The sequence below is a fragment of the Protopterus annectens genome, chromosome 9.part0 (assembly GCF_019279795.1).
Source record: "Protopterus annectens isolate FY-2018-M chromosome 9.part0, PAN1.0, whole genome shotgun sequence".
Taxonomy (NCBI): domain Eukaryota; kingdom Metazoa; phylum Chordata; order Ceratodontiformes; family Protopteridae; genus Protopterus; species Protopterus annectens.
The window spans coordinates 967,023,491-967,049,487 of record NC_056743.1 but is presented as its reverse complement, the minus strand read 5'-3'; the positions used below and the strand labels follow the sequence as shown (position 1 = coordinate 967,049,487).

General features: G+C 41.5%; 1 protein-coding gene across 1 annotated transcript in view; it reads left to right on the top strand.

Annotated features, from left to right (window-relative positions):
• The window catches only part of MCRS1 (microspherule protein 1), a 1,081,536-nt gene that overhangs the window by 444,458 nt on the left and 611,081 nt on the right, over positions 1-25,997 (top strand). Inside the window, exons 14-15 of the mRNA XM_044083711.1 lie at positions 3,168-3,260; positions 3,404-3,486. Coding sequence (XP_043939646.1) covers positions 3,168-3,260; positions 3,404-3,486 — 176 coding nt within the window. The remainder of the gene's footprint in view (positions 1-3,167; positions 3,261-3,403; positions 3,487-25,997) is intronic.

Genomic DNA, 25,997 nt, shown 5'->3' with positions numbered 1-25,997 from the left:
CTATAACTCCTCTAATGAGAGATGAGTACAGTGGGACAATGACCTCCTTTTCTCTGGATGAAAAGCCCTTAGTGATGAGGTGTGCCACATAGAAGGATTTCTTGACTGTTGTGGCGATGTGGTTATTGAAGGTGAGACCACTGTCCACCTCTGTCCCTAAGTCTCTTATCACACTTTCGGTGTTTAGTGTACTGCCACCTATGTGGTAATTCACAGGTACATGTTTTTTCCCAAATTGGCATTGAGCTTAAGCCCATGGCTCTGGCACCAAGCATCTGTTTCTGTAAGGCCCTTTTGTAGAGTATCCACATCATTTGGAGATTCAATAATGGCTCCCAGTTTGCAGTCATCTGCGAACTTTGTTGGCCAGAGTCCCTTAGTGTTGGCCTGTACTTCAGAGAAGTAGATGCTAAACAAGAGAGGTCCTAGGACTGAATCCTGAGGTACTCCACTTGTCTGGAGCTGGATTTGGAGTCAGCTACTTTACAGTGTGGGTTCTGTCCGTAAGCCAGTTGGCAACCCATCAAGTGATGTAGGGATTAATGCCCAGCTTAGTAAGTTTATCTGTGATTCCAGAGTTGGGGATGCCATTTCAGCTCATTACAACACAGAACCACCCATCTTCTCACATCCACTGCTCAAGCAGTTCCTCAGAGGGACCAAAAACTTAAGACCACCCAGGAGAGCCCCAGCTTCAGCCTGTGACCTTAACTTTGTATTGGAAAAACTCACTCTTCCTCCTTTTGAGCCAGCTGCAAGTGCAAAGTTAAAATTTCTTTTTTTTGAAAACAGCCTTCCTTGTAGCAATTACTTCAGCAAGAAGGGTATGTGAACTACAGACCCTTATGGCAGTGGAGCCTTTCATCATCTTTCATGTGGACAGGTTGTCCCTCAGGACCAGTCCCTCCTTCATGCCCAAGGTGGTATCCAGTGTGGCTGTTAATCAGTCCGTTCATTTGCCAACCTTCTTTTCTAATCCACAGAACAAAGGGGAAAGGATCCTGCACTCCTTAGATGTGCACAGACCACTTAGATTTTACTTGGACAGGACTAAACCTCAAAGGAAATCTGAACTGCTGGTGACATTTGCTGCAGAGGGGAAGCCAATTTCAAAGCAAACCATTTCTAAATGGATAGGCCATTGCATTCCTTTCTGCTATAAGCACCATGGAAAACCTGTCCCACAGAGGATTAGACCCCATTCAACCAGAGCTGCATCTACCTCTACAGCCTTTCTCAGAGGTGTACCTACCAGGGACATTCTAGAAGTTGCTACCTGGAGTTCTATGCATACTTTCACCAAGCATTACCATTTACCAATTTTTCTCTAAATCCAGAGCTGGCTTTGCCACTGCAGTCTTGCAGGGCCTTATAGCTGGTCCTAATGCTATCTAAATGCCTCCTCCCATCCTTAGCTTTGGGAATCCTACCCAAATGTGATGACTGCAACAGTGAAACACGAAGAACATAGTACAGTTGTGTAGTTTACACTTACCATAAATGTAGATGTTCAAGTGTATTCACTGTTGCAGTCGTGGTTACCCTCCCTCCAGCCCCCTGGCGTCTTTTGGCTATACCGTTACTCTCCTTTACTATGCTTAAAAGCTTCTTGGTGTATTTGCTTTTTTATTGGAGGTGTAACCTTGTGTGTGTGTGTGTGTGTGTGTGTGTGTGTGTGTGTGTGTGTGTGTGTGTGTGTGTGTGTGTGTGTGTGTGTATGTATGTATATACAATTGCTTCACATTAGGGGGGCACCGGACATCTGGGGCAAGAAAAACTGATGTAATGGCGTCAGCTGCATGCTTTATACCCCTGACTACCTGACGTCACGGAAGATGAGACAGCAGTCGACGCAGGACCCAAGACTTTGATAATCAGGCCGACTGAGGGCTACTGCAAGCAGAAAACCCAAATGTGATGACTGCAGCAGTGCATACACTCGAGCATCTAGATTTATGGTAAGTGTACACAACTGTACTTTCCTCTTCTTCTTCCTCGCAGGGTGCCTGCTAAGCTTTGGCACTTTATCACTTGTAAAGAATACTGCAACATTGAATAGAAGGTCATAGAATTGTTGTGTAAAATCTTACCATAACCATAAATGTCATTCTCTTCAATGTTGCAGTATTCTGTCCCTCCCACCTTCCCCCTACATTTTGTTCTATCCTTGATGGTTTTCTATTGGTTCTTAGTTCTGATGTTCCTTCTGGGTCATTTCAGTTCTGAGGATTGTACTTGCAAAGGTCCTTTTATTGTGGATGTTGTCAGAACATGTGACGTCCCACATACCTGCAGTAGCTAAAAGCTGTTGTATACTGTCTGGATATTGGGTTGTTGGGCGGAGGACTGCCCATTTGTAAAGAATACTGCAACATAGAAGAGAATATCTATGGTTATGGTAAGAATTTACACAACAATTCTTTCTGTGGCCCATGTGATTCTAGTGGTCATTTGTAATATGAAGTACCACTTTGTGCTTTACCGATTTTGCCCATTATTGAAATACTGTGCTGTGTATTGTAGCCTTAAAAAGACTCAAGAAGAAACTTGAAAATTTACAGTTTTTGTTAGAAAAATCAGTGCTGAATAACTTGGAAGTATTCCAAAAGGCTTTCAGAAGTTGTCATTCTGTATATTTCTTCTAAGTTGCTTAGAGTTGACCTCTTCCTGGTCTAAAGGCTAATGTATGATGTGGTTCCATTTGAAAGTCTTTGCACTTAATGCATCGTTTGGAAAGTTAGCATCAGACCAGGAACCTAATGGAAAAAAACAAATAACAGTAATAGAAATGCACCATATACATTATACACTCTTCAAGGTTATAGAATAACATTTCCTTTACACTTAGAAATTAACTTCTGTGAAGTTTAATCTTGATGTATAAATTAGAAGTAAAAATATTTATTTAGCACAAGCTTGTGAGCCTTAGGCTTCATGAAAGACATTAGATCATAAACTCGTCTGTTGAAGTTGTGATTTAGCTGTAACTGTTAATATTGGGCTGTATTATGTACCAGGGTAACTTAATTCTAATCTCTTATTTACCTCTTTTCAGTGTTATGTATGTGTGTGTGTGTGTGTGTGTGTGTGTGTGTATATATATATATATATATATATATATATATATATATATATATATGTTTATGTATATCTGTTTTATTTTTCAGAGCTGACTGTAGCAGACCGTCGCCAAAAACGAGAAATTCGCCAATTGGAACAAGAGCTTCCACGATGGCAGGTTTTAGTGGATAGTATCACCGGTAATAGTTAGCTAATTCCTGAATTTTTATATAAGGCATATTTACTTAACATAATTTTTGTGGCATATACGTTCTCTTTTTTTTTTCTCTCATAAAACTCAAAAGTTGTTTGACAACACTTTTTTTTATTTTTTGGTATATAGGTATCAGCTCTCCTGACTTCGATAACCAAACTTTGGCTGTTCTTCGTGGGAGGATGGTCCGCTACTTGATGCGATCTAGAGAGGTAGAAAATGCTTCCCTTTTTTTCATGCACTTTCTTTTCAGACTGCACTTTCAATGTCACATGTTCCCACAGAGAAATTCTCATACAAAATTCCAGATATGGGGACAAAAGCAAATTATGACCCTTAAACATCATTGATGCAGGGATTTCAAAATATGAACAGGATTTAGTTGAAGGCAGACATCAATTGCTTGGCCACACAATTAAGAAATAATTTCAAATATAATGCAGAGGTGGTCAGCAGCAAGCCCAGCTGTAGAAGTGTAACATAGATAATTTTGTTTGCCACTCTATATGGACAGTCGCACAAATCACTTCACTTCAATCATGTCCATTTCAAGATCTGACAGTGATAGGTACTGTTTCCTCTATAGTCATCATATTGATCATTTATGCTGTAGCCTTAGCCATGTGATTTATATTCTGCATAAGGTATAACAGCTGGCCAACTTCCAAACTGTTAAGGCACCTTCCAAGCTTCTAAAGCAGTAAGCTGCAGCTGAGCTGACTAAAAAGGCAAGTTTGGGCACCAGGCCCTTCAGAACTTTCCTGCCACTGAAGAGTACGCTATTCTGAGGCTTTCAAGGTTTGACATTTAGCTTGCGCTGTTTCTTTGCTGGGCAGAATTTCTCTTTGGTGGAAAAACTTCCAATGTAATGTTGTCCTATCTTGCCTTCATTCTTAGTAGGTTGGGTTCGGGTCCGATCCTCAGGTCCGACTCGACCTTATACACAAGCTCGAGGTCTTCCACTAGCTTGTGGCTAAAACCCTATCCCATCATGCACCAGGAGAGCTTCCCAGATCTCATTTGCCGCTAAACAAGATCAGGTGCACTTACTGGCTCTGGCTAAGTAGACTTTTCTTATGTTTAGGAGAAATTGTTTTTTTCTAATTGTTTCTTCTGGTTAATAACTGCTTAAGCAAATTGTGTTTTCTGCTATTTCTGTGGTTAAACTGCTGTTGGCCATCATTTTCTCCATTAGGCCTTTTTTCCATATCCAGACTTTAAACTTAAATTCACGTAGCCTGTTTTTAGTTAGAGGACTTTCTTGTTCCCTTTTATTGGTCTTTTCAGTTTGGTTCATTTCAGTTAGAGAACTGCCTTAGCCCGTTTAAGTTAGAGGGCTTTCCCTCTCCCTTTTTCTCACTCCTCATGTCATAGCCCATTTTAAGTTAGAGGGCTCTGCTATCCTTTCACTTTCTATTGCACCTTTTCTAGATTAGGTTTTGTTATTGTTTGGAGAGAAAAAAATATATACACACACGCACAGTTTAATTGTTAGCAGTTTCCTATCTTGTTGCTGACTAGTGCTTACAATGTCTTCTAAGGATTCTAAACCCTCTGGGTTTAAAAAATGTGAGGAATGTGGACAAAAAATGTCCCTTACTGATAGGCATACCATTTGTGTGTACTGTTCAGGAGCCGTCCATCTCCAAGAGTCCTGTGCGATTTGCATTCTTATAGTCACAGGGCTTTGTTAGAAAGAACAAGCTGATTTTAAGAGGTCTTTTGAAAACCCTCTTCTCTGAAGCAATTCAAGAAGTTCTGGGTTCTTCTAAGTTTGGCCAGTCTCCTCCTTCAAAGTCAAATAAGTCTGGGAAGAGGTCTTCATCTTCCAGTGCTCCGTCAGAGCCATTCAAAAAGGTACCCAGAGTTTCCCCTCCAGAACCAAAGACTGCGTGATCCAAGAGGCCTACTATATCGACTCCATCAGTTTCGGTTGCGGAGCCAGTCCCCTGAATTGGAACCAGTATCCCCTCCCTTTCAGGTCACCATTCTCTGGCCCTCCAAATCTTCTGTCCCATCGACTCGATCTTCCAGGAGCCTGTCTGACGACATGAATCGTGTGGTGCAGAGGCTGTTAAGGACACTGGCGCTCACCGAACTGTTATCAGATCCAACCCAGAGGGCTTTGGATCTGACCAAATCCTCCACTTCTGCATTGATTCCTCCTTCGATCTGACCTTGGAATATCCGGCGCTGGTCTTGGTGGATCTGTCGGAACCGAGACCTATCACAGGATCTTCGGATCAGAACATTGCTCTGATGCCCTCAGTTCCATCGGAACTCGAGGTGTCTAGGAGATGACGCTCTCCAGTTTGGTCCAAGGAGGGGAGTCTGATCAGACAGTTGTCTGATCCAAACTTGCCTCTCGGGCCATTGACTTATGTGAGCTCAGCTTCTACCTCAGCCTCTGAGATATCCCCATTGGTTCCAGGGATTCCCTCTGATTTTTTGGAGCCGGGAGTTTCCTCGTATCGGGGGGGGGGGTTCGAGATGGAGGAGAGTGCTGTCTCCACAGGCAGTTCCACTCTTAGGTCTGGCCATTCTTCCCCCAAAGGCACTGGTGTCTGTTTCTATACCCTTGCATCCACAGGGATGCGGTGATCCTAAGCCTCAGGATGCCCCACTAGGTGCCCCCCCTCTTCCGAAACCTCTCCAGAGTACCCCTCCGAGGAGGTCCCTTGGAAGAGGTTATGCAAGAGGAAGCATTTAGACTCCCCAGAGGAGTCTGTCACTTCAGATACAGACCTCGAAGCCAAAGGGTCCCCATGGTCACCTCCTGATGTCTCCTTTGGAGACGTCTTAGAAATACTTAAACAGAGAGGTGGCTAGAAGTCCACCAACCCTTCAGCGGAGGCGGCTAGAAGTCCACCAACCCGTCAGAGGAGGCAGCTAGAAGCCCACCAACCCTTCAGCGGAGGGAGTCTGTCTATCTGAAGGCTTTTGGATCTCACCCTTCCCCCATTTGGGTATCTCTGCCTTTTGACGAACTTATGGATGCATTTTCTCAAAAAGCACAGGAGTCTCCAGATTCTGTGGAACTGGTTCCTCAGAGGCCAAATAAGTTTGTTACATCTCCTTTGGAAAAAAATTTTTTTTTTTTTTTCAAAGCTTTATTTTACTTTTGTTTCATTATTTTGGTACAGCATTTACAAAAAAAATTACTGAAACTGGTCAGCATAGAGACAAGTAAGGCCAATAAACATTCACATAACCAACTAAACATTTAAAGCTTACTTTCTTAATATGACAGGAGACTATACTTTCTTAATATGACAGGGAGAGACTATACTATTAAAAGATACATGTCATTCTTCACTCAAGTAATTCAAACTATCATTACTGGCACAAAATTGAAAAATCATTAGTTAATAAAGAAGATAACATGAAAACATCACATATACAACTATTTACATATAGTGCTACATTCTTATACTATTATTACTATATTAACACTTTGAAGTAACTATAAAGGAATTGAATGAGTTAAATCCTTTAAAGGGAAGGTCTAGCCATAGTACTAGTATAGGAGAGTAGGTGTAAAGCCATTTTATATGACTTCAGGATGCAGTCTAAGGTTGTACTCCAGAAGTTAAGGTATTTCATGTGTTTGCTAATATTTTCCGTAGTTAGTTTATGGGATAGAATATACTTGGAGCCATCTTTGTAAAATTTTCCCAGTTTGTTTTAGAACAGTCCAACCAGTTCTGTGTTATATAAAGCTTAATTAGCATAAAGAGAGCAATCTGGACTCTCACTTCATTAGTGGGAAGGCTCTTTTGACCCACATACAGTATAGCAAATTCCCGTAACCCATTTTTTTCCAGTTTAATCCTAAGTGAGTAAGCTCTATGCATATTTACAGCACCACAGGATATGCAGGAGGTCAGCTGTCACTGTGGGGCAGAAGGGGAAGTATTTGGAAAGAAGCTGTTAAGACGCTCCGGGGTATACTATGCATTATTTACCATTAATTGTGTATATAGTAATTTCTCGAACGGGGCAAACCTGGTTGCATTTATTGCTTAGAAGTGAACCTCTGTCGGTTCCGAGTTTTTGTTTCTCCAATACTGTGCAAATGTAATAGAAGATTGATTTTTAATTGTTGAGATAAAGCTGTATGTAATTGATAACATTTTCTTTTTAATTTTTAGTCACTTTAGGACAATAGGGCAATGTTTATTTCTTCCTGAACCTCATTAGGGAAATTATCCAAAGTAGATACTACCTCTTTGATTTCTGTCAGAATTATTGTATATTTGTTAAGTTCAAATTTTATTTTATGTCCTTTAGAGAGTTATCCTTAATGGCATATAAATCCCAGACATTTAAGTTTTTAATTTGGGAAATTGGTCAAGATTTATCATTTTATTACCCAGGTTTAGATTTGGATTTAAATAAATGGGTTGCAAAGGAATAAGTGCGTTTGTTAGACCTAGTGAAGAGAAGAGCTTCTGGAATAGATTTATTTTATATTTGATTAGTTTATGTAGTTTCATGTCTTTTAACACAGGTTTGTTTATTGAAGGTATTGATTTGGGATTTATATTACACAGCTTTATATGTGCATGCCACAGACCAACCCATTGGGGGAAATGAGTAGAGCTAATCGGATTATGGTCTGCAATTAACATGAGTGTTGGCACAGATTATGCCATAGTATAACCTAAAATCTGGTATTCCCAGTCCCCGTTTATTTTTTGGAAGCATTAATTTTGGTAGGGAGATTTGTGGGGTCTTAGGAAACCAAATGAATTTAGTTAAAGTTGTGTTTATCTTTTTGAAGAAGTTTAAAGGAATGTTGCATTAAATTGGTATAATAATCTGGGTAGGATGTTCATTTTTATAATTGCTACTTTAAATAAAAAGGGGGATTTCATATTCTTCCACCTGTCTATATCGTTTTCGATGTTTGTCCATGATTTGGCAAGATTATTTTGCAAGGAGTTATTATGGTTATGGTCAAAAATTATCCCTAGGTACTTAAAAGTATATTTCAACGTAATTTGTGTTATAGGAAAGAGAGGCTCTTTATGATTGCTTGGCTTAATTTGAAAAATAAGAGATTTTGAAGGGTTAATTTCATAATTGGAAGTTTGAGAAGGCTTTGATAATGTTTTGAATTTTTTTTAAGTCAGTATTGGGTAACTGGAAATATATGATGAGGTCATCAGCAAAGGCTGAAAATACCAGATTTGTCCCTAAAATATTGGGAATGTGGTGAAATGTCTTTTGTGTTAAGTATATAAATAGGGGTTCGATATATATGTCGGAGGTATGGTGAGAGGGGACAGCCCTGTCTTGTTCCATTATTTAATTTTATTTTAGAAGACCATAGTTTATTACTATACAGAGTAGTAAAAGAGGAATTGTATAAGATTTTTATTGTATTTATAAAATTAGTTGGAAAGTTAAATTGCTTTAGAGTCAGCAACAAGAATTCATGATTGACTCTATCAAAGGCTTTTGTGGCATTGAGTGCCATAAGGTAATAGGGAAGCTTATGGTTTGCAGAAAGCTGGATGGCTGCATCTAAAGCTTGTGTGTTGTCCCAGGTTTGTCTACCCTTTGTGAAGCCTGATTGCTGTGGAGAAATGATTGTGTGGAGGACATTTTTAAGTCTATTTGCTAGAGCCATAGTCATGATTTTTAATGTTTGTTAATCATCAAAATTGGTCTGTAGCTAGATTTGCCCGTATTTGGTTTGTGAATAAAGGTAGTTTTAGAATTGTTTAGGTATAGGTCCCTAAATCCAGATTTACTAATATAGTCGAAGATTTTAAGAAGAATAGGAGATATTTTAGAAGCAAATTTTTTTATAAAAATTAGAAGTGAAACCATCCGGACCTGGGGCTTTGTTGTTTTTTAGACTTTTAATTGCTTCCACGATTTCTTCTGTTCTTAAAGGAGCTTCCAGGAATTCAGTTTGGTGTTTCAATTTGTTGAAATGAAATACTGGAGAAAAAATCATTATAGGACTCTGGGTGTATTGCATCCTGCAGACCATATAGATTCTTGTATATTTTTTCTAAAATGGTCAAAATCTTGGTTATTCATATGTAGTTTGTTGTTTTTAATTTGTAGAATCCTAGGGGGTCTTGATGATTGAGTCTAGCTAATAGTTTGGAGGGTTGTTGGGTCCATTCAGAATAGTTAGCAAGGAGTTTCATTTCTCGGAATGAGAGATTTTGTACATGCATTGAGTATAGTTCTTTCTGTTGATTAATTAGTTGGGCTTCTAAATCAGGACTAAAGTTTTCTTGGAGTGATTTTTCACCGTCTTGGATTTTCTGCTTAATTTTAAATTCTTTTTGTCTTGTTTTGTAAAGTAGGAGGCGTTTTGGATTAGGAGGCCCCTAACTTTAGTTTTGTTGGCCGCCCATAAAATGTCTAGTGGCATATTTGAGGTTGAGATTGGCTTTGAGCTTGTTTAGTAAATTAATTTCTTTTATTATTTCTTCTTTGTCAAGAAGATTAGGGTTTAGGGACCATGTCTGTAAGGTTTTTGACTTGGGGTGTTTTTTTAAGAGGACAAGTTTCAGTGTTATTTTAGAGTGGTCTGATAAAAAATCTCAGACTGGTTGAGTATATTGTTTTTTCATTAAGATATTCTGATATCAGAAAAAAATCAATCCTGGACCACGACTTATGGCATGGGAGTAGAACGTAAACTTATCCCCTTGGTTGAGCTGGTTATTGAAGAGATCAGGATCAGATAGGGAGAATTCTAATACTAGGTCCTCTAAGGCAAGTATCACTTGTTTATTACATTTATTATTCGTATTGGATTTGTCATTTAAGGGATCAATAACCATGTTCCAATCTCCTCTCACCACATATTCGTGATTAGGGAATTTTGACAGAAGATTATATACTTGTATTATGAAATCTTGTTGGTTTGAACAAGGCCCATATATACTGAGAAACAGTGTAGGCTTGTAGGATAAAAGATTTAGGCAACTAAAATAACACCATCTTTCAATATTGTCCATACCACATTCAATAATTCCCTCTTTAAATGATTTTTTAATCAAAATAGCTACTCCTTTTGAATTAGTTTTACTGCCAGAAACAATAATTGAGGTTAGCCAGGGTCTCTCTCTCTCTATCCTTATTCCAATCCTCATTTAGCAGGTGCATTTCTTGGAGAAATATGATATTTGCCTGTGATTGATATATTAGGTGTAGGACTAATTTCTTTTTCTTAATGTCATGCAAGCCCTTCATGTTCCATGAATTTATCCCCCACAGCATTCAGTCATGAGAAGAGTAGTCAGCATTGTTAAAAAAGGCTTTGATAGTCCTTCCCTCATCATGTATCCAAAAAGATTTAAATAGTAATGTACCATACTTGGTTGTTTTGTAGCACTTAACTCTTAAAACTACCCCTGTGCCTAACCACATAGCTACCCAATCTAAGAGAGGGAATAGCCAGATAAGTCTTGAATAAACCAAACTATTGCAATACAAGTCAGATATGAATAACTAGTAAGTTGATACAATGCAAACATATCAACCCTCTATATACATTATGTACATATAACATTGAGCACAAGATGTGCAACCCCACACACTCAAAACATATCTCTACCGTGCGCCTTTTTTGAGAAGATCTTTAGAAACACTTGATAAACTAAAGCAGTTATAGTCATATGTCAAGTGTAATCTTCTCTTACTTAGGACTTACTTTTTCTTACCCTATTGGCTACATATATTTGTATTGCAAACCAGTTAAATTTCTACATATATAGCTCCTTAATAGCTTTTTCCTAATCTTTGAACTACAGCAATACCCAGTCCTGAACATGTCATTGCAGTGTTTCTCATTTACAATTATTAGTTTCAATCACTGTGGTCTATATAAAGAGAGAGAAGAAGAGAGGAAAAAAAAAAAACTAGCAATATATTTTTATAAAGATCAGTTTATCTAAGTTGTGTTTTGCAGTACTAGCATTTGCATTTTGGAAGCTAGCTAGTTAACATACTAAACTATAGTAACAATTGTAATATCTAGTATAATAGTAACTATGCTACAGTAAACTCAATTTGTGCAAGTTAGAGCAGCTATAGCTTGCTATTAGGTTAATTCATTCCTGCCCTCCAAACCTTGCATTTTAGGTTCTTGCATATCGGTCCTTTGATTTCTTTGCCTAAACCACGAACCCAATACGAATTCCTGATGTAATGCTTTATTTCTTCATATTTTCAATCCCAAAATACGAGCTAACTACCCAGTTCCCAGTCCGGCTTTGCTAGGAGGAATTAAACAGGGTAGTGCCCCACTGCTTAATGTGTCCCTCTAGTAGCAGGAAGAGGAAAAGAGGAACAAAAATGTAGAGCACGTTTCTAGATGGGACGATATATGCTGTGAACATCCTTTGCTCAGAATGTTGCACCTGAGGTCTTGGCCTGTTCTTTTGGATCCATCACAGTTAAAAACTGATTTATGATGTAGGAATGCAGCAAAATCCGTGGCGATTCATTAGAGGTGTTTTTGGAGCTTGTTTTTCATATGTAACTGACATACACAGCATACATCATACAGGTAAGCCTTTTGTTGTTTTTAGGCTGTAAATAGGGAAAAACAATTTTTAGAGCTTGGGAAGTTCTCCAAATGCCTTGATAAAGGCAGTTTTCACTTCTGACTTGTTTTTTATTAAGTATTTCTGCTCTATTTGTGAGAGAGCATGCTTGGGTATTTCATTTGGAATTTTATTTTCTTTGAGATGAGAAAAGCACAATAAGGAGCCACTATTGTCTTTCTTGTTTAATAGGCATTGGTAAATCCTGTGCAAATGATGTGCTGTAACCCTGCCATAAAAGAGTACCTTTTTGATGTTCTTCATCTCACATTGCTGCAGTCCTTACACTTGGGTAGTCCGCTGTCCTCGGTCGGCCCGAATATCAAAGTATTAGGCTGACGTCGGTCAAGGCGCTTAAGACTGACATCAGGACGTCAGGGTACAAATGCGCATGACCGACGTCATATCCTCAGTCTTTTTTGCCGCATGGTCCGATGCAGAAGCAGCGTTGCAAGTGCCGTTCGGCATTCTGAAATTTTTCGAATTCGGAGTTTCAGACCAAGTCAAAGTTGGCTAAGTACCCCGTTGGGGAATATTTTAGTTTTTTCTTGCCTCAGTGGTTTACCGGATGTCAGAAAAAGTGAATAACTGTATTTCTTGTGGGAAACAGATACCGCATAGAGATTATCATACTTTGTGTATTCCTTGTTTGGGGCCTGAGCACGACGTTGTTGAGTGTCGCTTTTGTGCTAGGTTTAATAAGCGCACTATTAAGCGAAGGTTAGATTGTGCCAGGTTGGTCTTCGGGAAGCGGTGCAATTACAATATGCCGTCGGACGCTCCGACGCCCGCTTCTTCGAAGAAGCGCAAAGACAAAGCAGCTAAACCCAGGCAGGAAGAGTCGTCCGTACCGGACGCCGGTTCTTTAGAAGCATCAGTGGAACCGGTGGTTCCGCCGGAGGCTTCTCTGGAGTCCCAGGGGGAGACTTTGATATTGCATGATGTGGTCTCTCAGGAGGCAGGTCAGGCTGAAGGGGCTTCTCAGGTTACTGTATTCCCCTCCCTTCCTAGGGTGGTTAGGCCCTCTCCTTCTGTTTCCAAGGCTTCTCCTAGAGGCAGGCCAGGTTTGGCTTCTGTTGGTGTCACTCCTAGTTCTTCAGGATCTGTGCCCAAGAAGCACATGCTCAAAATGGCAGAAGATTTAATTACTTTGATTAGAGGTTCTTTGCCCCCTCCTGATAAGAGGCCTAGGGTGGAACCAGAGTTGGGGAGTTTTGAACAGGTTTCGGATGTTTCAGAGTCTTCGGCTGAAGACTTGCAGGAGTATTCTCCTTATTCTGATTCTGATGTGGATGATTCTACTCCTTCTGCTTCTCCTCCAGAAGATTTTTCTTTTCAGAGACTCTTCATTCCATGAGGGAACATTTTAAGTGGGAAGGTCAGGACTTCTCTGATTCCAGGAAAAGGCTTAGAGAATTTTTGCTTTTACCCCAGCATAGGCCTTTGGCTATACCACCTGTTCTGGATGTTGTGGAAGATGTGTTTGCAGAGGCCTCACTTAATCCTGATTCTTTGCCTCCTGCTCCAGTTAAACCGGACAGGTATTACAGGGTGCCTGAAGCTCATAAATATCTGTATAAGAGTCCTAGGGCGGACCCAGAAACAGTTAGTCAGGGACCTAAGGGTGTCAAGGCCTCTGTAGTAAAAAATCCGGTTCCTCCAGACAGAGGCCAGAGCTTTGGATAGATGGGGAAAGAAAGTCTATACTTCTTCCACCTTAGCTATGAGGGCTTTGAATTGCCAGTTTCACATGTTGAAATATCAAAACTATCTTCTTTCTCAATTAAAGTCTAAGGTAGATGCTCTGGCGGAAGGCATTGAGTGTAAAGAATTACAAGATTTGGTACATGTTTCTGAGCAGGTGGGTAAGCATTCTTTACAATGTGGATTTGATGCTGTACAGGCCTCGTCTAGGGTGGCTGCCACTGGGTCAGTTCTTCGCAGGCACGCCTGGCTGAGGGATCAGAACTTATCTGACCATGTTAAGACAAGGATTTTAGATGCTCCTTTACAGTCTGATGTATTGTTTGGTTCTGCTGTGGAGGCAGTTTTAAAGAAAATGGAAGACAAGGCTAAGTCTATGCAGACTGTTAAAGATTTTTTGCAAGTTCAGCCTCCGAAGTTTAGTAGGAATTGGCCTGCTAAGGGGTGGACGTACCCTTCTTATGATTCACAGTCTAGGGAAGATCTAGACGTGGTATGGGTAGAGCTCAGGGCTCTTTCAGACCTAGAACAGGGAGTTCACCTGCACAGTCTTCGGTGAGGGCAGGGGCCAGTCCTTTCGTAAACAGGCCCAATGACCTACCTTTTCAGCTGCCAGAGCCTTCTTGTCTGGCAGCACCTTTGGGAGGAAGGTTGGCACTCTTCAAAGAAAATTGGAGTTTAATTACCCAGGACAGATGGGTATTGGATATTATACACCAAGGTTACAGGTTTTATTTCCATACCTTGCCTCCTTTCAAAGGCATGCCAGACGTTCCTCCTCAGCAAAGAATAGAGGCTCACAAACAAATTTCTCTGCTGCTGCAAATAGGGGCTATACAGCCGGTCCCTCTGCCAGAAGTAGGCCTAGGATTTTATTCTCGCCTGTTCCTAGTACCAAAGAAGGGGAACACGTGGAGACCAATTTTGGATTTATCTATCCTCAACACTTATCTGGACATTCCCAAGTTCAAAATGTTGACGTTACAACAGCTTTTACCTCTGCTGGGCAAAGATCACTGGATGGTGACTCTGGATCTCAAGGAGGCTTACCTTCATGTTCCTATCAGGCTAAGTTGCAGGAAGTATCTGAGTTTTCGAGCTGGGACTTCTCATTATCAGTTCTCTGCATTGCCCTTTGGCTTATCTACTGTGCCCAGAGTGTTCACAAAGGTTCTGGCTCCAGTGATAGCTTTCTTCAGGTTGAAAGGAATACAGATCTATCCTTATTTGGACGATTGCCTGATTCTGGCCAAAGGAAGGGACGAGCTTCTTCATCATCTGCAATATGTGATAGCAGTGCTAAGATGCCTGGGGTATTCTGTGAACGAAATAAAGTCCAGTCTAGTACCCTCTCAGGACATGTGCTTTCTGGGTGTGAGACTGAATACAGCATCCCAGATGGCCTTTTTGACCCAGGACAAACAAAAGAATCTTTCCCTTTACTTCCATCATTTGTCTCATCAGTCCGGGCTGACTGCAAGGACAGTCCTTCAAGCCTTAGGGTTCATGGCATCTTGTATTCTGGTGCTTCCCAATGCCAAACTGCATATGAGGAAGCTACAATGGTATCTCAAAAATGTATGGACACAGCACTGCCAAGATATGGACACTGTCATTCAGATAATACCTTGCATTCAAAAGGAATTTTTGTGGTGGGCTCAGGAATGTCACCTAAACAAGGGACTCTCTGTGACCCGGCCAGAGGCGAGTCAGATTCTAACGACAGATGCCTCAGACAAAGCTTGGGGAGCTCATCTAAATGGAAAGTGGATACAAGACACGTGGCCTGCCAGACTACAACATCTACATATCAACTTGAAGGAGATGTTAGCAGTCCAATTTGCATTAATAGCTTTCAAGGATTTACTTCTTCCAGGGCAGGTGTTGGTTCTAACAGACAACACAACTGTCATGTGGTACATCAACAAGCAAGGGGGAACACATTCTTATCCTCTATGCAGACAAGCAATGATTTTGTGGGAGACTGCTCTCAGGTTACAGCTCAATCTTCAGGCAAGGTTTCTGCCGGGAGCACAGAACTCCTTAGCAGATGTGTTGAGCAGACGAATTATGGATCCCCACGAGTGGAAATTGGATCCTCATGTATTTCAGAAATTGACAGTGTCATGGGGAACTCCAGACATAGATCTGTTTGCTTCTCCACTAAACTACCAGCTGCCAAAGTTTTGCACAAAAAGGTTTCATCCCACAGCTTGGAAAGTGGATGCTCTTTCTTTCAATTGGAGCAATCTTCATGTGTATGCCTTTCCATCTCTGCCTCTCCTCCCAAAGGTACTCCTAAAGGTCAGACAGGACAAGCCAAAGATGATTCTGATAGCTCCAGATTGGCCTCGACAGCACTGGTACCCATTACTGAGAAGTCTAGTTCGGGAGCCTCCATGGCCTTTACCTTCGATTCCACACCTGCTGTCTCAAGAGAACAGTCATTTACTCAATGTCAAACTTCACTCTCTTCACCTAACAGCCTGGCATATTCTGTTTTAAACCCTGGAGGGTCTCAGCTTCCGCAGCAAGTTTTGAATGTTATTTTGGAGGCCAGAAGGCCTAGTACAAGGAAAGTATACGCAGATAAATGGAAGAGATTTTTATTTTGGAATGCAGCAAAGGAATTTGATGTTGCTAAGCCTAATTTAAGTGTGGCTCTTCAGTATCTTGCTGAGTTACTGGACAAAGGTTTGTCCTTCTCTTCTATTAAGATTCATGCTGCAGCAATTTCTGCTCACTATGACTGTGACCCACCATTGTTTTCTCATCCTTTGTTTAAGCAATTCCTTAGAGGGGCAAAGAATATAAGACCCCCACGTAGAGCTCCTACTCCTGCTTGGGATCTCAATTTTGTGTTGGAGAAACTCACTCTACAACCTTTTGAGCCTGCAGCTACTGCCGAGTTGAAATATTTATCATGGAAGACTGCTTTTTTGTTGGCCATTACCTCTGCGAGAAGGGTTTCTGAATTACAGGCCCTTATGGCAGTTGAGCCTTTCTTGATTTTCCATAAGGATAGGGTATCTTTACGTACTAATCCTTCCTTTATGCCTAAAGTGGTTTCTAGTGTGGCTTTAAACCAAACTATTCATTTGCCTACTTTTTATGCAAACCCCCAAAATAAAGGGGAAAAGATTTTGCACACCTTGGATATACACAGGCAGTTGCGTTATTATTTGAGCAGAACTAAGGAGTTCAGGCAGTCTCAGCAGTTGTTTTTCTTTTGCTTTGGGTTCTCAGGGCAAGCCTGTGTCAAAACAAACTATTTCTAAGTGGATTGGGTTTTGTATTGCTTTCTGTTATTCCCATCATGGTAAGGAGATTCCAGCTGGGATTAGGCCTCATTCCACTAGAGCTACTGCCACTTCTACAGCTTTTTTAAGGGGGGTGGCAACTAAAGATATTTTGGAGGCAGCTACTTGGAGTTCAGTGCATACTTTCTCTAAGCATTACCACCTTCCACTTTACTCTAAATCTAGGGCTGGTTTTGCCACTGCTATTTTACAGGGCATTTTGGCAGCTCCTACTTTATAGTTTTGCCATCCTCCCTTACCTCTGCTTTGGGATTCTACCCAAGTGTAAGGACTGCAGCAATGTGAGATGAAGAACATAGTACAGTTTTGTACCTACCATAAATGTAGATGTTCGAAGATCCACATTGCTGCAGTCCAATTTACCCTCCCTCCTTCCCCTCTGTTGTTAGAGGCGGTTGTGTGGTTTGGGTTGTAAATATTGTGGATATTGTATATATTGTTCATATGATTAGTGCAAGGGTGGTTGGTTGTTTTTTGCTGTCTTTTGGTTTTGACCTTTCTGTTTAGGGTCTTCTGACATCTGGGGCAAGAAAAGACTGAGGATATGACGTCGGTCATGCGCATTTGTACCCTGACGTCCTGATGTCAGTCTTAAGCGCCTTGACCGACGTCAGCCTAATACTTTGATATTCGGGCCGACCGAGGACAGCGGACTACCCAAGTGTAAGGACTGCAGCAATGTGGATCTTCGAACATCTACATTTATGGTAGGTACAAAACTGTACTTTTTGCTGCTCGAAGGATGCCATGTACATGTTGGTAGTTCAGGATTTTTGCATAGACCGGACGTGGATCATTAGGGTTTTGTGATCTTTGGAGAGCTCTGTGAGCTCTTTCTATCACAATATCCTTGGAAGTAGTGTGATTTTCCAACAGTATGGTAAAGATACTTTTTAAGGTATCATGAAGTTGAGGTTGTTCATATTTTTTCTGGAATTCCTCGTATAAGGATGTTGTTTCTTCTGCTGCGTGGCTTCCAAGTTTGTAATTTTTTGCTGCATTTCTTCTAGGACAAATTTATTATTTATTAGTTGTTTTTGGAGTTCTTCTATTTTTATTTCATTTGCTGCAGATTTGGCTTCAGCATGTCCTAGGCGAGACACAATTTGTTCCAATGAAGTTCCAAGTTTTGTCATTTGATCTGAAAAATTTTGGATGGCAGACTGTATGGGTATTAAAGCTGATTTCAGATCATCCATGGAGTAGGCCCCCTCAGGCTTTGCTTTAGAAGTGGATTTCACAGTTTCTTGTTTTTGAGTGCGCTGCTTTTTGGAAAAAGTATCTTTTTCAGGGGAAAGAAGTTGTTTGAGAGTCCATTTGATCTTGGTCGTTAGGCATATTGAGGTGAATTTAAACTGACTGTATTGCAGTTAATACAAGGCCTCAGGCTACCATGCGGTCTGTTGCAGCACTATACAGGATTCACAATAATAAGTTAGTGGGATATATACCAGAAAACTTTTCCCAAATCTTTAATCCAGAAGCTTAGTTGAAGCTATTCTTGTCTGTGCTGGTCGGATATTGGTGCTTGACGAGACTTGATTACAAAGATTCAGTCTGATATTTAAGGAGCTGTAGGGATAGTGTGTTTACCAGTCGTCCACCATCTTGGAATCCGGACAAAAATTTCTAACTAAGGGAGTCCCAGTAGATGCTGTGGTGATGATGGTAGCCACCAAGAAAGAACTGTCAGAGACGTGTTCTTTGTTCATCCACTGAACAGAGTCTCGCATGATGGACAGATATGGAAAGCGCATTTCTCTTCACCAATATTTGCTCTTAGGTCACTGAATTACCCGACTCATTTTACCAGATTACCGAGAGATGATCTGAAAGAGCTAGGAGATGCCCTCCAAGGTTCAGTAGCTGAAGGGGTGTCAGCGAAAGTTTCCTTTCAGCTCTCTACCTTAAATTCAGTGGTCAACTCCTCCATGAGTCTGATTTCTTATGCAGTGGATGGAGCGACCAGAGCAGTGGGTTCCTGAATTTCCCAAAGGAGACATTCTTTGATGCGCGTGTGTGACTTTGCTGAGCCCTTTAAATCTTCCTTTGTGAATGTCTGTTTTGATGGCTCATCCCTGTTCAGGCCTAAAGTCAAGGACATACTAACCAGGTGTGAACAAGAAGGAAGGACTCTCTCTCTACCGCTGGAGTCAGTTTTTCCCTACCTACCAGATCTTACCCCAAAAGTCAGAAAGGTATATGGTTTCAAAAATCCAAGAGAGCTTTCCAGGACAAGTGGTGATCTTCCCCCAGAGGCAGAGGGGGAAGTGGTAATGGAAGATGCCAACCACATGGCAGAGGGGGTTTGCAGAATCAGGCCGACTGGGAGTCCTCCTTTGGTGTAAGCCCTTTCAGTGCTCCTGAATGGAGGCCCGCTTTTCTATCTCTGGAGGCAGTCAGCGGCCACTTATCTTTGTACCCAAAAGCCTGGCTAACAATAACAAAAGACAAGTGGGTACAAAGCATCATATCTACAGGTTACTCCATAACCTTTTCCTTCCCCGTCCCAAACATAAACATCCAGGACATTCCACCCAATCAATGGGAACAGGCAACTCTAGAAATACAACAGTTGCTAGACAAGAGAATCGTCCAAACACTCCCCGCAGACCAAATAGGATCCAGAACTTACTCTAGATTTTTTTTAGTTCCAAAGAAAACAAGGGACCAGAGAACAGTTCTGGATCTCAGCAACCTAAACGAGTCTGTAAGAAAGTCCAAATTCCGGATGGTAACACTGCAGTCAGTTCTCCCTTTTTCTGGACAAGACGATTAGATGTGCTCGATAGACCTCCAGGATGTGTACTACCACATAAAAATGGACAGGAGATCCAGGAGACACCTGCGCTTTCAGCTGGGAGCCAGCCACTACCACTTTCAAGCTTTGCCGTTTGGCCTCACTACAGCCCCCAAAGTTTGTTCACCAAGTGTATGGCAGTAGTTGTGGCTCACTTGAGGCGCCAAGGATTCCGGATGTTTCCATACTTAGACGACTGGCTCCCAAACACCGCCACCGAGCATCTACTAATAAAAGCGAGACACCACCTTGCAGCTCTGCTCTCACCTAGGAATCACAATAAACTACGAAAAATCTGCCTTGCTGCCATCTCAGCGTATCATTTTTATAGGAGCAGAATTAGATGCAACAAAGACAATGGCCAAACTTCTCCCAGAAAGAGTACAAGTTCTACAACTTCAGGTCTTAAGTCTTCTTTCCAAGAAAAAAGCAAGGACAGTTCTGAAAGTCTTGGGGACCATGGCAGCAGCAATAACCTTGATCCCATTAGCACGTCTGTAGATGAGAATTCTCCAGTGGCTACTGTCCACTCAGTGGTCTATGCTAAAGCTGCCCATGTCCCATAACATATTGATAATGGAATCTTGCAAAAAAGACCTTCGCTGGTGGCTTTACTCCACTCGTGACACTAGATCGACCCTTTGTACTTCCCCAGCCACTAGCCACACTGACCATGGACGCTTCGCGGGGGGAGAGGGGGGGCATTATCTGGGAAAGACAGTCCAAGGCACTTTGCAGGATCACGAGGCCCATTTGCTCATCAATGTCCTAGAGATGACAGCGTTGCTTTTAACATTGCAAGCATTCCAGGACTCTTCAGCTGGGAACTATTACAATACAGACAGACACTTCAGTTGTATGGTACATAAACCAGGAGGAGTCCGATCTTACCCCATTTGTTGGGAGGCCCTGAGAGCATGGCATTGGGCAACTTCCTCTCAGTGCTTTCTGATAGCAATGCACATCCTGGGGAAATCCAGCGTTATTGCAGACAAACTCAGCAGGACTATCCTCATGCCTCATGAGTGGTCCCTAAAACAGGAGGTGGTGTAAAAGATTTTCCACAAATGGGGCCAGCCTTGCTGCGACCTTTTTGCCACATCCCTGAATGCCAAATGCAGCAGCTACTTTGTCCCAATCCCTCCTCCAGGGGAAGTCACCAAGGGATGCACTTGTACACGATTGGCCCTCGGGGCTCCTCTCTGCTTTTCCTCCCTTTCCATTGATACCCAAACTTGTTCAGAAAGCCAGTTACTTGGGAAGGGACTTAATACTCATCGCCTCATACTGGCTTTGTCAAATCTGGTTCCCCTTCCTGTGGCCTCATCTCTGGGAAAGAGCCTTGGATTCTGGACCCATTTCTGGACCTTCTGACTCGTGCATCAGGAATACTCCATCCCTCCCTTCAGACTCTCAACTTGACAGCTTGGCTACTCCGATTCCAACCATAGCCAGGCTCCCTAACATTTCTGCATCAGTAAAACATATCCTAATTTTGTCTCATAATGCTTCAATGAGCAAGATATATAGAAGCAAATGGAAGAGATTCTCTTCATGGGCTTCTCATAATCATAATTGACCTTTTTTCTGCCCCAGTAGTTTCCATTCTAGAGTTCTTGAAACTATTCATTGAAGGTGCAGCCACAGCTACTGTTAGAGTTCAGCTAAGCAGAGATATCCATTTTCCATTTAGGTGAATCAGGCCTCAATATTATGTCTCAGTCTATGCAAAGCCTTTCTTAAATATACTTTTTTAATTAAGACCACCTTTTAATGACCCTCCAGCACCATGGAACTGAATTTTTTCTGATCCCGTTTGAATTTTCCCCCTTTTGAGCCAGCATCATCCTGCGATCTCAACTTTTTGACTTGGGAAAACTACTCTTTTGATAGCCATTACTTCTGCTAGAAGGGTGTCGGAGCTGCAAGCCTTGTCAACAAAGGCCCTCTACATGCTTTTCCACAGAGACAACGTATCCTTATGAACAAACCATTCCTTTTTACCTAAAGTATGTTCAGAATCTAATTTGAACCAATCCGTAGAACTACCAGTATTTTTCCGTAACTCTAAGAATAAGGCGGAGTATATGGTGTACCAACTGGATGTACATAGACAATTACGCTTCTACTTAAATAGGACAAATGACATAAGAAAATCTGACCAACTATTTGTATCCTTTTCAGATGCAGAGAAAGTGACACTTTCAAAATGGCCCTCAGATTGTATAACCTTCGTTTACAAATCTCAAAATAAAGATTTTTTCCCTTAAAGTAAAAGGTCATTCTACAAGAGCCATTACAACCTCTTCCGCCTTTCAAGCTTTACTGCCTATTGATACCATTTGTGCTGCAGCAATATGGTCAAGGCCACATACCTTTATCACTCATTGCAAAGTCCATTTGGCCACCAGGAACAGGGCCTCCTTTGGTTCCACAGTTCTTAAGAATATTCTCCCTTGAGCCACCCAAGAAGATGGTACGTGGGACGCTGTCCCAACCTACTAAGAATGAAGGCGAGATAGGACCAACATCACATAAAGCAGTTATGTACTCACCGTAACGTTCCATGTGTGTTCTCCATCCTGCTTTCATTCTTGCATACCCCCTCCTTCCCCCAGCCCTTTGCTCCTGGAAGACCGAGTTGATACAATTAGCTATTACTGATCTCTGACCTTCTTGACTTCTCTATAAATTACTCTTATTTAGTATTCTATTTATTTCTGCAAACAAGATCTGGGGAACTCTCCTAGTGCATAATGGGATAGGGTTTTAGCCACGAGCTACTGGAAGTCCTTGAGCTTGTGGTACAAGGCCAAGTCGGATCTGAGGATTGGATCTGAATTTAACCTATTAAGAATGAAGGTGAGATGGACAACACACATGGAACGTTATTGTGAGTACATAACTTCTTTTTTTAAAAATTATTCATTCAGTTACACTTTCATGTTCAGGAAAGTTATTTTAAAGCTAATTTGTGTTTTAGTGGACTGTCATGAGACTATTTTTTTTCTTGTCAGTTTAAATGTTTAAGTTTTTGAAAAACATTTTCTGTGGAGAAATTGTGTTCATTTTAATTTTTGGGGCTAGTAAAATGTTTTGAAGTGCTTTTTACTGTGTTCATATGTATAAAAAAAAACAACTTTACTGGCTTTTGCTGCTTGTTTTCCCTGTTGGTCTCTTGGTCTGCCCCTCTTCCAGCCACAAAAAGATAAGCAAAACAAACTTGGCCATTACAGCAGGTTAGCAATTTGCATCAGCTGCAGGTCATTAGTTTTACTTCAGACCACTCATCCTTTACCCCAGATCCTTCTGGTGTAGTATCTCCAGCTACTGTGGACTGGAAGTTACGTCACATCCTCTGTGGCTTTTGAGGTCCCCTCAGTGGACAAGGTAGAGCCAATCTTGTTGGCCCTGAGAGAGGGAACAAGGAATGCTTCCCTGTTTTGTCAGATTGTGGTGCCCATCTGTGGGAAAGCTGCTGCCACCATTAATAACACTGGCTCCTTTTTTCCTGTCAAAAAGAAACCTAAAACTAAATATGTATCATCTACTCCAAATTTCCTTGGACAGGAGTAGTTTAATGGGTCTGACTTTGGGTTTAATTCAGGCTGTCGTTCCTTCTTATAAAGTAGTTTCTGGTAAAAGTCAAATACCCCTTCCTGAACAGATTAAAGATTGTAAACGTGGACAGGAAAATGAAGTGACATATACTGGGTTTTCTCCTCAGATTTCAGATTCAGACTCTGAAGAGAACTCAGTTTCTGATTTCTGTCTGTGGGAATTTCTCTGACTATTTTCAGAATGTGCTAATGTTTTCATTGGGAGAAAACTGAGGTTTGTCAGTTCTTCATAAAATACTATGTTGCTTTACAGAAGGAATTTCTAGAACCTTCACCCATTTGCCAGTTGCTTCTGCTTTGGGAGATGCATCTTCCTGATAGTCTGTCAGCTCCCCTAAAAGGCAAAAGATTCAGGAACTTTATACGTTCTACCTAAGTTTTTATAAACTGTTCCCAAACCTGACCCAGCAGCTGTAGCTGTAGTTAATCCTACTGCTGCTAAACATTTGGTGAAGTCCAATCCTATTCTTTCCAATAGTGATGGGAAGATTGTTGATAAATATGGGATCGAAGTATTTGCTTCTGCAACGTTTGGTTTTCAGAATTTTGAGTTGTCTGGCTTGTATGTTAAAATTTGTTCTAATTGTTTATGTGCGAGGAATATTTTGTCTGCTGTTTCTTGTTGGGAAGCATCTGCTTTAACTTGAGTTTTTTTTTTTCTGCTGTGCAAGTCACTACTCATTGTTTACAGTGTGCATGACTCACTTGATAATTCTTCCAGGGCTATTATCACTGTTACTGTTTTTTGAGGCGGTTTTCCTGGTTTTATTCTCAAAACATCCCAGGTGATGTGAAAAATGAGATTTTAAATTATTGTTTGGATGGAGATTTGTTTTTTTTTTTTTTTTTAACCTATCGAAAGGGGTAGGTTAATACAAGGAATCTTGAAAGATTTTTCAGCCCTTTTCCAAATTTTCTAAGGGATTCTTTAACTTCTCATCCAGTCTCAACTGACTGCAGGTAAACGGATGTTTAAAGAAGAAATGGCAAGGGGTTTCAAAAATCAAGTCAGAATGACTGTTTCATGGAGCTTGTCTATTCCCCACCCTGGCAGCCCCATTTTTCCTTTCAGAAAGTCTGAATCTCCACTTTTTTTTTCCCTTTGGCAGCAGTTTCAGACAAATGGGTCTGAAGATCATTTGTTAAGGTTGCAGATGGCAGTGGGAGGAAAATCATCCTTTCCAGGGAGGTAATCCCTCATTCATCAGACCATAATCTTTTATTTCTTCCTGTCCATCACATACAGTCCCAGGGAGTGATAGAACCAGATGTTCATCGTGTTACCCTGCTGCAGTCATCACACTTGGGTTATCCTGTCGTCAGGCGGTCCCGCAGTCGGGCGGATTTCCAAAGTCGGTTGCTGCCGCCTCATCCCTGACGTCAGTGCGCCAGGGGTACATATATTGCAACAGACGCCATTTTCTTCAGTCTTTCTTGCCGCGCGGTGCCCGAAGCAGAAGCAGTTCGCAAGTGCCGGTCGGCCGACTCCTGAGATTTTCGAATTTCAGACCGAAGTCTTCTATAAAGCTAAGTACCCTGTTGGGGAAACTTTTCTTGCATCAGACCGATGTCAGAAAAAGTTAACAACTGCATTTCTTGTGGGAAGCAAATACCTCATAAGGATTTTCATTCTTATTGCATACCTTGCCTAGGCCCTGATCACGACGTCACTTGTCGTTTTTGTGCTAGATTTAATAAACGTACCATTAAAAGACTATTTGATTTCGCACGACACTTTTTTGGCAGAAAATTTAATTATAACATGCTGTCGGAGCTACCTACTACCGGCGTGCACAAAAAGCCCAGGGATAAGGATAGACAGCCCAGGCCTAAGCTCGATTCCGAGGCCTCGGTTGATCCGGTCTCCAGTTATTAGTGAGGCTCCGATGCAGCCTCTGACTACCGCAGTTCAGGAACCCGAGGCCGCTACGGATATTTTGCTGGAATGTACTAGGCCGACGCAGCCTTTTACTTCAGGCCCTACCAACGATTTACCTTCCAAGGACGTCGGTGCTTCTGAAACACCATCGCCTTCTGAAGGCGTTTTCAGATAGACACTTAGTCAAAACGTTTCCCAAGTCGAAGACACCTTCCAAATCGAAAAAGGCTTCACTTCAGTCTCCTGTTCAAGACCCTATGCCTAAGAAACAGATCTTCAAGATGGCTGAAGATTTGATTTCTCTTATCAGAGGTTCTCAGCCTCCTCCTGACAAGAGGAAGAATCCGCTTCCTCTGAACAACTGTCTATTTCTTCGGATTTCTCTGAGGACCAAGACTATTCCTTCTCTCCTTATGAAGATTCTGATGCTGAGGACTCTATTCCCTCAGCTTCCCCTCCAGAAGATTACTCTCTTGGGGAAACTTTACACACTGAGGGAACATTTTCACTGGGAAGGTCAGGATTACTCTGATTCCAAGAAAAGGCTCAGAGTTTCTTTTACTCCCCCAACACAGACCTCTAGCCATCCCTCCTGTTTTGAACATTGTGGATGATGTCTATTTAGAATCCAGTTTCAACCCTGACTCTCTGCCTCCTGCCCTGGCCAAGCCTGACAGATACTACAGAGTTCCTGATTCCCACAAATTTCTTTACAATAGCCCAGTAGCTGACCCAGAGACCATCTCCCAGGGTCCCAAGGGGGCTAAAGCTTCCATGGCTAAAAATCCAGTACCTTCTGAAAGGGATTCAAGAGCATTAGA